This window comes from Schistocerca americana, chromosome 1 (assembly GCF_021461395.2).
Source record: "Schistocerca americana isolate TAMUIC-IGC-003095 chromosome 1, iqSchAmer2.1, whole genome shotgun sequence".
NCBI classification, from domain to species: Eukaryota; Metazoa; Arthropoda; class Insecta; order Orthoptera; family Acrididae; genus Schistocerca; species Schistocerca americana.
In genome coordinates, this window is record NC_060119.1 from 425,855,826 (window position 1) to 425,869,310 (window position 13,485).

The following is a 13,485-nucleotide window of genomic DNA, read 5'->3' on the forward strand; positions in this document are numbered from 1 at the left end:
TTGTCAAAATTTTACTCAGTTCGAACGTGGTGCTATAGTCGGCCCACAAGCGATGGGACTCATCATCTCCGAGGTAGCGGTGAAGTGGTTATTATCGCGTACGACCATTTCACGAGTGTACCGTGAATATCAGGGATCCGGTAAAATATCAAATTTCCGACATTGCTGTGGCTGGAAAAAGATCCTGCAAAAACTGACCAAAAACAGAAGAGCAACCCTTCCGCAGATTGCTGCAGATTTCGATGTTCGTCCATAAACAAGTGTCAGCGAGCAAACCATGCAATGAAACATCATCGATAAGGGCTGACGGAGCCGAAGGACCACTCGTGTACCCTTAATGGCTGCACGACACAAAACTTTACTCCATGTACACCTCGCCTGGGTCTTTCAACAACGACGTTGGACTGCTCATGACTGGAATCATGTAGCGTGGGCGTACGTGTGTCGCTCCAAATTGTATCAAGTAGGTGGACGTGTACGGGTTTGGAGACAACCTCATGGATCTATGGATCCTGCATCTCAGCAGGGGACTGTTCAAGCTGGTGGAGGCTGTGTAATGGTGTGGGGCATGTGCAGTTGGAGTGATATGGGACCCCTGGTACGTCTAGATATGACTCTGACAGGTGACACATACGTAAGCATCCTGTCTGATCACCTGCACCCATTGATTTCCATTGCGCATTCCGAGTCACTTGGGCAATTCCAGAAGGACAATGCGACTTACCACATGTCCAGCATTGCTACAGGGTGGCTCCAGGAACAACTCCCAGAGTATAAACACTTCCGGTGGCCAGCAAACGCCCCTGACATGAACATTACTGAGCGTGATGTCTTGCAACGTACTGTTCAGAAGAAATCTCCACCCCCTCGTACTATTACAGATTTATGGACAACCCTGCAGGATTCAAGGTGTCAGTTCCCTCCAGAACTACCTCAGACATAAGTCGAGTCCATGTCACATCGTGCTATGACACTTCTGTATGCTCACATCGGCCCTCCACAATATTTGTCGGGTGTACCAGTTTCTTTGGCTCTTCAATGTGTAAAGATGGTTATATTGTCTCTAGACGTCGCAGAGTAGGTATTGTAGAACTAGCGACAAAACAACCGTATGCAGAGCCTAAACTGATGAAATAACAGCATTTAACAGTAATTCGTTTTGCAAAAACTTGTTTAAGTTCTACATGGATTTTCAGTACGGGAAGTGGAGGTAAACATGGCAACCTGTTGCCATACGAGATCCTCTGTATACCAGTACGGTAAAACGCCAATCATTTAGGACTGTTTCCATGAGATACTTCATACGCTGCAGGAACGCATGTGTAATCTCTCAGCAGTGCGAATAACGTGGCATAATTGAAGTTCCTGAAATAAAGCGTGTGCACGCTGGTGACACGCTGATGATTCCATCATGCAGTTATACTTTGTGCAGGACCAATCTGACACTGGCAGGCATATGCGTTATTTCGGGAACTCGAAACTCATCGCAGGATTTGCTCTATTGTGAGATTGCACGCGCAGTCCTGCAGAATTTGCAGCGTCGTGTGGAAGCCGGCGTGGACATAATCACTAGTGACGTTCATGCTAAAAGGATGCGTGCATTTGGGCCTGGCAGTGCGGAGTGTGGATGTTGGGTAAACAGTATACTTCACAGATGAGGTCTGTACATCAGTTAAAATATTAAGTGACTGGTATTTCGCCATACTCGTACACAGACAGGATCTTATATGGCAGCATGATGCCAAGGGTCGCCTCCACTTCCCACGTAGTATAACAGTATCGAACTTTAACAACTTTTTGCAAACAAAATACTTTTAAATGCTGTTGTTTCACCAGTTTAGGCTCTGCAAACGATTGTTATGTTGCTAGATGTACAATATCTACTCTGTCACAATTAGATGCAATGTTACTAATCTCTTCATGCAGATCCAGGTGTGAATGGAGCTTTGTAAACAAATTTTTTCATGCATCCCTTAATGCAGCAAATGTTCATGTTTCCGCTATTTTCGACAACTACTACGACGTATGTCTACTTATTATTGCTACTAACGGTAGATACTAATATCTTATATTCCCCAGTTGTAACCAGATTTCTCGATACCCTTTGATTAAAGCAATATGTAAATCTTGCTTGCGTATTTGCGATAGCTTCTATTTTTTTGCCAATTGCAATTTATATTCTCCTATTATGGCAGCTGTCTTCTCACGTCAATTTTTCATTGCTTGATTTCGATATCCTCCATTTCCCTTTTTCCATTTCGCATGCATAACACATTAATCATGCTTAGGAGTTTATTGTCGCAGTATATAAATTACAGGACCCATCTCACAGCAGCTGTGCCGCAAATTATTCCTTAAATGACACGACATGGAGTCGATTTGTACAGATTACAGTTGAGCACATTGTAAATAGTGTTTATTGGTTTTCTTTGCTCAGTCTCAAACACACTATCCGTTCTTTTTCATATGTTTTGTCGTAAACTCATCGACATCCTTTCGTTTGCTAAACTGCTACATTTGTAGGGAGAAAAATACTCTATGGCACGCACTGTGTACTCCTACCTTGAGTGCGTTTATTACTAATTTAGTATGATTTGTAAGATACTCTTCGTTTGGATTCCGAATACTGCTGTATTCTCTCCCAGTTCATGCGAACTGCTAATGTGTATTTGGATGCTATGTAATATGGAATTATTCCATAAAACAAAAAGCTGCCCTCGTGGCGCATCGGCTTTACAGCACACGTACACAAATACAAGAAATGTAAATAGATTGCAAGTAAAACCACGTTCAGTAGATACGACAGGAAGAATGTCTAACTGGAAGTCTTACCATCTTAGTTTACACCTAGAGATTGTTGCCATAGCTTCGGTTAGTTGCCATCAGCAAAAAAGCGTTATCCACTCTGCTTATAATACTATAGCAAAACGTCTTCATGTTTTTATCCTACACACACACACACACACACACATATATATATATATATATATATATATGAATATTATGAGAAACTGGCATGGGATCCAAAGCAACACATTCCAGACAATGAAATACAAACGACAAGAGGGTTGACTTGTGTAGATCTATATACCTTCCAGGTAATCTGGTCTGATAATTGGTTATGAAACTGTTATAAAACTATGCTCTATATGCACATGGAGTTAATTTTTTGATTCAGCAAGGGATACTGATTACGCAAACTACAAGAACACGTATTCAGGTGATATTATGGTCAACATTATTTTCATAGAACATGAAAACATATGATGTTCTGCTGAGTGTCTGTCTGTTCATCACAAGCTAAATACATTTCGATATTAAGATGCGTTGTAATTGCTGTGCAGAACACTCAGTTTTTAACAGAACGTTTGATAACGGATGGAAAAAGTTGATGACTCTATTTATCGCGCGATATACGTGTGTCTACATAGAAATCGACTCACTCCCTATGTTACTGGGTTCGGGTAGTTGCTAACTGGGTAAGGTGATGGTACTGGGAATTATGTTTATTATTTACTGCTAATATTGTTGACAAATTCACCACCTGACCAATGGACTTCTTAGCTAGTGTTAAGAATAAAAACAAAGATCTAGCAAGAGTCGTTGTCACCAAGACACATCCCATACACAGTGGGAATTGCAAAGAATAACTATATATTTCTGCCAATAAATGAGAGACCTGACCGTTTTGCTGAAAAAAAAAAAACATAGGTACTTAAAGAAATGAACGCATCAAGCAGACTTATTGCATTACCTATTAAGAGCTTATTAGCTGGCCATATGACCTTGATGTTCATTTTAAATGTGTTACCTCAGTGCTGTAACACTACAATAGGCAACATATGTGAAAATGTGCTACAATTACACCATGATACAGTAATGTCAATATGATGTCACAAAATGCACGGGATTACCCCTCACATTCGATCCATTCTGTAATTATTTATTACCTGCAATGCCTTTCAGGAGGGGTAGGCTATTTGTGGCACTGGGTTTCAACGTCTCCCTTCACTCATCATTTCCAACAAGAATACAACACTACAATAATATCACACCACTACAGTTATCTGCAATTACACCAATTGAATCACTGATTGCAGAAACAGCATTAGTCCATGCATGTTGATTTTGAGAAAAACAGAAAAATAAGTTTGTGGGCCTGAGTATTCTATTTTCTATGACAGCTCTATTTTGCTTTGAAGGGCGCAGTTTCTGGTGATGTCCAGACACCATTTTCAATGAGGTAATGATTAGATTATATAATGATTTAAATACGGAAAGTTCGTGGTCATATGCTGTTTCTGAAATCAATTGGTTACCAGAAATGTAAGTTTGTGTTATTCAGTTATTTGTAAATTTATTATACTCAATACAAAAATTATTATTATTAGGCTACATAACAGTTTCTGAAGATTAGCTATATTATTTCTCATTACCAAAATTCTTATTTTATGTGTACATAACAGATACTGAACAACTACTTTTAACTACAAATTTGCTTGTACCCATGTCTATTATTCACTGTCAGGTCCTCTGCTGTCTACTGAAGGCCAGTTGTAGAGAGCTCTGTAAAAGGATAGGTGCTCATCAGGGATATACGGTTCCAATTTGTTGAGGTCAGCTATTTTCTTCTCACTTAGTGGTACACATTTTTCGTATGCTGCAGCCGTCGGTAGAGTTACTGTTGTTTTTAAATCAAGAAGTAAACGAAAAGTGTGCGTCACCAGGCTTCCAATGTATGGTTTTCCAATGACGTTCCCACTACACTCACTGTTGTGTTCAAATTGCATGAATTCTGAAACGGTGAAGGGTGAAGGATTGCTTCTCATTCCTTGTGAGTACTTTGCTGTTCATTTTTTCCAGAGACAAGGTATTGCGTTTGTAAAATTTAGGCCACCATTGTTTGAAAGCCAGTAAACACTCTGTTGAATCAACTTTAACCTGGTATTTGTTAAAGGTACTTGCAGCAACAATAAGTTCTACAAACTGCATGATGCCTTAAATCCTATCGACAGCTCGAATTTTCCTCTTAATCACTGAAAGGTCCCTGTCACAGAGTAAGAATGAATGGCCTCTGACCTGGAAATAATGATAAACTCTCAGTAAACGCTGAGATGCTGTACTGTCATGAGGATTATGACCATTGTATTATTCTTATTCGACCCTGGGCAGCCATTTAAAATATATGTAGGTATTTTGTGTTTGGTAGCAACTCGTTTCGTATGTAATCCAGCAGGAAAGTGGAGACTTCATCGGGTCTCTTCTTTGCTACACCTTCGTGATAAATGTAGAATGTTGCATATCCTGTCTTCAGGTTGTGGATATTGAATACATTAACATTGAGTTCCCGAAGGTAGAAAACTTCCTGAACTGGGATGGTAGAAAGGGATAGATTTTGCATAAAATCTATGGCAATACCTGCAACATCCTCGTCTTTTTGACACAATACTTGTACTTCATAAATACGAGCAGAAAACTTTGCAGCCCTGCGTTTATGAACCATCATTTCTGCAGCGGCAACCCTCTTAGCCTTTTCATTCCGTGTTTTGTTTCGTATTTTATTTTGAAACGGTTCACAAGTACCACATGTGTCAACTGTGGTCGACCAAATGTTAGTGAAAAACGTTCTTTGAATATTTTTGAATAAAATTCGTACTTAATATTACTTGCTTGGGGATTCCGTAATCTGAACTGCTCATGCATGAATTTGACATTAAGTTGGCTATTTAAATAACGATTATCTCTTGTGCCATAGTGAGTAATTTTTTGGGGATAGGAATTTATGTGATCAATTATCAAACTTATTTCTGCACCACCGATTTGATTTCCCGATGCATTTCCCCCCCCACCCCCCCCCCACCCCTGGGCACTAGGTGACTTTCCACAAGCAAGCAGATTGCTTATCCTCCTTACCCTTTGGTTTGTGACACCATGGATAATTAAGAAAGCGTTCTTGCATACCTCTGATCGTCCAGTGCTGGAATTATAAAAATACTGAAAATTGTTGCATCTTTGTTTGCAGTTACCTCCTTCTGGTACTCTTCTTCGTCTTCTGGAAATATTACCTACAGTAATCAGCCCTTGGAGATAAGAATCTCGTGCGTCCTTTGATGTCATGTTGTAGAAAAGTGAAAATACTTAATGTCTTTCCTCTTCAGGAATTCTTCCAAAGCAGTTTCTACAACATCTACAAAATTACACAGATATTTCAGCCACGCAATAAATCATTAATTTACTATTTTATTGTCGTATAGCCTCCGGTATTAGAACATTACTTTCTTGCAGTCCACACCAATGCTTTTCTTTGAAACTAACTTTCCACAGTAGTGTTTGTACTCTAAACCTTTAATTCGTGACGTTTTTATGATTTCACGCTGATACTCAACATTCTTTACATCTGTTTCCCTCTTTCAACTTTCACCACCATCATGTACATCCATATCTTTCCTGTTCAACATTGCTGTGCTTCACAAAGAAAAACCTTGCGCACACATAGATGGTATTACACAACAGGCTAGCCTACGTTGGCTGCAGAAATAGCACTAGTCTTGGACAAGTGTTCTTTCTCCTTCACTCATAACGTCGGGATCTTGTGTGTCCCATTAAGATTGATGGGCAAATGTTGTTTCCACATTCATTCGATAGAGGGAGCGCCATTACATGGAAATCAACTCTTAACTCAATTTAACCAAAAAGTGGAGAAGTGTTGTTTCTACAGTCAGCGATTCAATATTGATCTCTCATACTTTGTAACTAAATAGTGCCTGCAGGTGAAGAGAATGGGAAAAACCTTTCCACTTAGGTGGCTGAACATGACCTTTTGGGCTTCCCAGCCAGTCATACCATGCAATTTCACGTTTGTTTTTGTGACTTGCATAACACGATTCGCATTGTTGTGATGTGTTATGTGCAAAATACTGGATTTGTTCATCAGTATGGGTTGTAAGTTTGGTTTAACAGATGTGAGGTGTAAATATAATGAGAAAATCTACTGCGGAGATAGTACACCAGTCCAGTGTCTTCATATACATATGTCCTTACAACTGTCACGCTGAAACACTAGCTGATTACGCCCAAATGTCACAGAGTCTTCATGTATTATGTCAATGATCACGACAATATTATGCTGTGAACTACAACAGTGCACTTCATGTTAGGTAGTTGAATTACAGTAAGCATACGGCCACTCTGTGCGAGGAACTCTGACGTCTCAGCATTGCATCTGAATGAGCAACTGCTTTCAGTTTGATGTTTGCACAGACATTTAAATAACATCTGCTGTCTATTGACCACTAATCATGTGTATGATACTACAGGAAAGGCATGTTAGTCAGGCAGCATGATGCGTAACACTGAATTGGATATAGCACCTCGGGAATGCACACTGTATAGGGCTGACCAGGTTTGTGACATACAGGTGCTGTGCCGTCTCTCAATGTTAATTTACAGGCGTGCGTTAAGATATGGTGTTGATGTGCACATGGATGCGGTATGTAAGCTTCCCATTATTACTGAACCACATGAATGGATTAATTTACCATTTAGCCGCTTTACGATGTACCCAATAGTAATTTGGTAGATCGTGCTACAAGTAATTAAGTTCATACACATGCAGTCCACAATCAATCAGCACGTGGGAAAAGGGTGAATCATCAAACGACGTGTTTCTTTCTGTTTGGAATGCCATGAATAGTACATAGCTCAGCAGTCACTTTCGCCAGGTGAGGTCATTGTTTTGTCAGCAATGTGTATGCTATGAAGCGCGGGTGTCACGTGACAGAGCGAATAATATTGCATATATATGAAACATTTTTTACCGTAGGTAAAAGGATGTTAAAGATGGGTGGTGGGCACCCTTCATAGTGCTTTCAGAAATCGCATCGACTTTTTGGTGCGTAATAAAAGTTTGTGTTTTCTTTTACAGCGCGTTATAGTTGAGGCAGTGTTCCGAACCGTGTTAAAGCCAGATATGCATTTACTCAAAAGCAGGTATGTTACCGTAATGTCAGACAGCTAATACTAAAGATTTTTGTGCGCTTGCATTTTGCGCTGTTCTGCCACATTTTATGGCTGGTTACACTTGACAAGGTTGAGATGTGAACATGCTAACGTCAGTTTCGGTGCACCTCTAGTGCAATAGCACGAAATCTTCTTCGCATGTGTATGGTAGGTACTGTAGATATAAATCGAAGCTCAACACACGGAATATGTCTGCCATATCCTGCAAGATGTGATAGCACCTCCCATACAACAGTAACTTGATTCCTTCATTAAACAATTAAAACTATAGGTAGATAATAAATAGCTTGCATTTGATACTACAAGTCTTTTTATTTCTTAAAACCTTGAAAACTACATGGCCTGACAGTATTGTGGTGAAATAAAGTATGTTTCCCATAGCTGTTTCAATATAACTATTACCTAGTGGCATAGGTACTGGTTTACATATGACAGTAGTCAAAGTGTTGGGCCTTACAAGCTAGGACATGCAAAAGTACACAGTCAGTATTTTTAGTAATCACTGACTTGGTAAAAATGCGTGAGTACAGAGACGGAAAAAATGCGAGCTATGTAATAGGGAAATCACTAGAACAAAACAATACTCCAACATACACAATCGCTAACGTATGTGCACAGCACCAAAATATTAAATGTAAATGCGTTTCACAACTATCTCCATATTTTTTGAGTGCTTACAGAGATTGTGCAGTATTTTGCTGCTAGATACAAAAGACGTTAATTAGGATAATATTGGCTACAAGTTTTAGGTTGACTGATGCACAACTCACCTAAAGAATTAATATTGTTTTTGTAGAATTCATAGATACAACATAATGCGAAAAAAATCTTACGCGAATATTTACCACCATTTTACGGAATGTACCCTGATGCCACACACAGCAGTGTCAAATTACCTCTTTTTATTTATTTATTTATTTTTTTACTCTACCTCTCACAACATTGCATATGGATGACATCAGTTCAGTGATCATTAATGCACAGCACTCAAATATTTTGAATGTAAATGCACATTTGCAAGAACTTAAAGTATTTACACAGCTGCCAATTCATTTTCGGCTGGTACATCTCAATTTCGGTATATCCTGCCAATGGTACAAATTTCCACTTCTTCCTTCCGAATAATTTACAGTTTTTTAGTAAATTTTACCAATTTCCGATCTGGCGTCTTGCTAAATGCCCAGTGTCACAACCATTTTTACAAACTTCCAGATTTGGTGTCCAACCAGCTAGCACTTAATAAACTGCAAGTATGTGTGCTGCTATTTGGTTGATTGGGTTTTAAATTTAAAAAATGATTTTATATACTTCATATATATGGTAGTCACGATTCGTAATTGTCAGGCTACAGTTTACAATTGACAATTCAGGTAACAGCCACTCATTGTCATTCTATATTCCTCCTGACTGCTTGGAAATCCAAATAGTCCAAACAAACTTTCATGTCTTGATGTGAAAGGCTGCTGCTGTGGCTCAGGCAATAGTAAGTCGCGGAACACCTCCATCTCCTGGTCCAGCATTTCTGCCACAATTGAATTAGGGCTACGGTCGATGCTGCTGCAGCTACTGTAAGGTCAAACAACGTCTGGTCCGATAGGTCGGGAAAACATCCTGCAGACAGTGGCGGCTGCTGCTGCTGAGGCAGTAATGTGTCGCAGAACATCTGCCTTTCCTCTTCTGCAACGATAAGAACAAAGCCCTAAGAATAACGATACACAGACGTAATAAGAATAATTAGAGACAGATGAACAAGTAAATTCTGATAGTCTTCGTCTTCTTCCCAGCTCATTGCTTGTGAAAGCACCGTTTCATACTGGTCAAAGTATAGAAGGTGAATGACGACGCTAACACAATCAAATTATAAAAACTGAAATGCTCGTGGGAGGGTGGGGACGTAATTGCATTCCAGTGGTTGAATTGTCGGTGCTCTGGAACCTCCATACAGTCGGATGAGAGCATGATTGCGTCGACAAACGTACGTAATGGCAAAGGCTAAAGGTGCGGGGGGGGGGGGGGGGGGGGGGGAGAGGGGGGGGGGAGGAGGAGGATATGGAGGGAACGGAATACCTGGAGATGAGGGAGGTAAAATAGGGACTTCTGTCACCAATATCATCGATTCCAGGAATGCTGATGCCGACGTCAGCGATTTTGGCCGGAACTGTATTTCACATCTTACTTAGACCATCCACATTTCCGTGCTTTTCTATCGTAAATAATTCTCTCTTCTTCGTAGAACATCGGTTTACTTTTCAACACTTTGTTTTGATAATATATATTTTCATCACGATCTCGTGCATTCTGGCTAACGAGGCTCCCAAGTTAAGATCAATCTTTTTCCTTAATTGAACGACCTTAAAGACCTTAGTGCAGGCACGTAACGAAAAGGAAACTTACAAAAAGGGAACGACCGTAATTAAACACATGGTACTGGTTCATTTCTTATGCTGGCAGTAATTTATATCTACGTGATGGCTGTGGGTGAACACGACATATTATATTTTCTGCTCGCTTTAGTGCAATTAATATTTTTTCTAAGCGGTGAATAACCCCATAAGACTATACCACGAAATAACTGAGTAGAAATATGCAAATATGGTAGAATCATGATTAATATGTTTTAAAGACTAGCAATTGCATGAAGAGCAAAAGTACTTAACTGTTTAGAAACTCACTAATATCTTTCTCAGCTCAAGTTTTCATCAATACATGGGCCTACATCCAAAACGTTTGAACATTCTAACCTCTGCTCCTGTTCATGTGCTACATAAATTTTGTGTGGCCATTTCTTGAACACAACAATATAGTATGTTTTCTCAGAATCGAAGTAGAGTCCATTTTCAGAGATCCATATAATAATACTTTGAACAATTTTACGAACAGCTCTTTTTGTTGCTTTCTTTCTGAAGCGATTTATCATAACACGAGCAAAGGCTGCGAAAAGTATCGATTCTGTTTGATGTATGTTAAGTCCAAAACCGAAATTGAACACTGTTGGACTTCATGATTTCCCCCTATACATTACACTAGAATTGAGTGTGAAATACTTGCAGTGAGATGCATCAAGTAGAAAAATCTACAACAGTCTTTCTACAAAGTGTGAAATGATTTAGTCGTTAATCATATGTCTCATTGCAAAACAAACATTAATTTTCTTAACAAAATGTTGCTTTACACGTACCAACACTCAACAGTGTTGAATGTTCGTTAAGAAGAAGTGTGTCATGGATTTAAATAAGCAATATTCCATGAAATTTTTCCAATGGATGAAAGTGTACTAGTCATACTCTGCTTGCGTATCGTGCAAATGAAAGTACGTCCGACACGAAAGTGTTCGGAAGCTATTATTAGTGTGGGTATATGTATAATTTCATAATGAAACACTCTGAGTATATCTTAATATTCTTAGTCACGTTGAAAAAATTAATGAATCTGTGTAAAAAGCATATATCAGGGAAGAGCGTATGCAGTGTAGTCATATATTCTCGAAATAGGGACTGAACTTATATTTAACATTTACTGACACAGGACATTGAAAAACGAAAAGACGACGTTACTGCACGATTCTCGGAAGCCGCTTGCAAATGTTGCCTAGAGTACAATTTCGTGGGCGTTTTTTAGGAGACTCAATTACGCAGGCGGGCAGAGGGCGGAGTGCGTTTCTGCCCCTGCAAGAAATTTGCGATGACCAGTAATGTAGCAGACGGAGCGTAATATTTGGTTCTTCACTGGAAATACACAGGCAAATTAACTGTAACTTACTCAAGCATTACATGTGGGACTTTTCTCTTAATTATCGAAGGTCATTATACGTTTCTGATGCCACTCATTATTTTATTTTCTTAATCTTCTTTCTAATTAGGTCATAGAAACCATATTGAAGCTCATGGAAACAAACACGTTTGTGCAACTACAGTATATGACCAACATTAAAAACAACAGCATTTTGATTCGTGTTTCGGAAGCATGCTTGATAAATAGTTTTTCTGTTAAACTCTGTGTGAATAGTTTCATATTTCATTTCCGAAAACTAAATATTGTCATTTTCGTATCCATAGTGCTGAACAGGCCACTCAGTGACAAAAAATGTAATACAAAATGTTACGTGTCAGTTCGTCGATTTCAGATACTGGAAAATTAGTTCTGAATAATCTAAATTAACGTAAAATGGGAACTATTATAGATTCCTTGATGACATTTCTCTGCCATTCATCAGTCCTTCGCTAGCAGCCGCACGATGCGTGGCGAAGGGCACATGTTGTTCCAGGACAACCTCCGTACTTTCTTGCTGCCTTTTCGGATGATACCGGGGAAAAAACTTCAGTTGTATCTCTCGCCGTCCATACAAGATACGTATTCTGGCGGAAAAGTGTATCCAATGCATATTCGAACTTTAGAGGGATACAAGGACGCGTCTCGTCACCTCGATTTTTAAATTTCTATTCACAGAGCACCTTTAAAGAAGCACTTGGTGATATAGCAAAATGTATAAAGGTTAATGGGGTCTTCATCAACGACAGTCGCTATGCTGATGATAGAGTTTCGATTGGTTTCGACTGCTGAGAATTTAGATGATTTTCTACCACTTGTCAGCACAGAAGGCGATCCTAACAACAATATAGGTCTGAACAACAACATCGCATGACTGTCGCACAATAGTCCAATTCGTTAAGAAATACAAATGTACGATTCAGTGGCTCCTTATTACAAAGAGTAGCCAAATGTAAGTACCTTGGAACGTGACGCTGTGAAGACTGGATATCAGACAGGGAAGTAAAATGTACCATGCAGAACGCCTTCAGTGCTTTTATAAAATTGTCTCGTACGTAAAGACTTGGACTTAAAGCTTCGAGTTCGACTTGTAATATGCTACATCTGGTCTGTAACTCTACACACTTGTGTAAGATGGACACCAAATACACCAACAGCAAAGAGGATTGAGGTCTTTGAAATGTGGATTTACCGCAGAATGCTTTAGATACCGTATACAGTAACAACAAGTAACACCGAATTATTGCAACGAATATACGAACAGCGAGAAATATTAGTATAATTTAAAAGAGGAAAGTCTGAATACCTATAGCACATAATACGGAACAGCAGATGCAGGATATCAGGGGTATAAGTGCACATACTTCTACTGATGACTGAAGACAGTATACTGAACAACATTAAATTGTATTTACTTGATTTTCAAACTTAATAATTATAGCTCTTACGAGAAGTATGTTTTTCAGTTGCTTAATACGCTACCCCAAAGTCCACGTTACACAAGCGAGCCATTAATGATTATTTTCCGCTGGGCTGCAGGCCGGGTGTGGGCTGTGGATACCAAAAATAGATTTTTTTTATGTATGAAGTCTTCACGGGTTGTCAGCCGACTGGCATCGTCGTCTCGTAGCAACGTTTCGATGGAATGCGTCTCCATCATCTTCAGGCGCCTGATGATTATGGAGACGTATTCCATTA

The 13,485-nt window shown here is 39.3% G+C and overlaps 1 protein-coding gene across 1 annotated transcript in view; it reads left to right on the top strand.

The window, feature by feature from the left end:
- Window positions 1–7,339: 7,339 nt before the first annotated feature.
- Window positions 7,340–13,485, top strand: part of LOC124557359 (follicle-stimulating hormone receptor-like) — a 176,085-nt gene continuing 169,939 nt past the window's right edge. Inside the window, exons 1-2 of the mRNA XM_047130897.1 lie at window positions 7,340–7,489; window positions 7,925–7,989. Of these exons, the coding sequence (XP_046986853.1) occupies window positions 7,340–7,489; window positions 7,925–7,989 (215 nt within the window). The remainder of the gene's footprint in view (window positions 7,490–7,924; window positions 7,990–13,485) is intronic.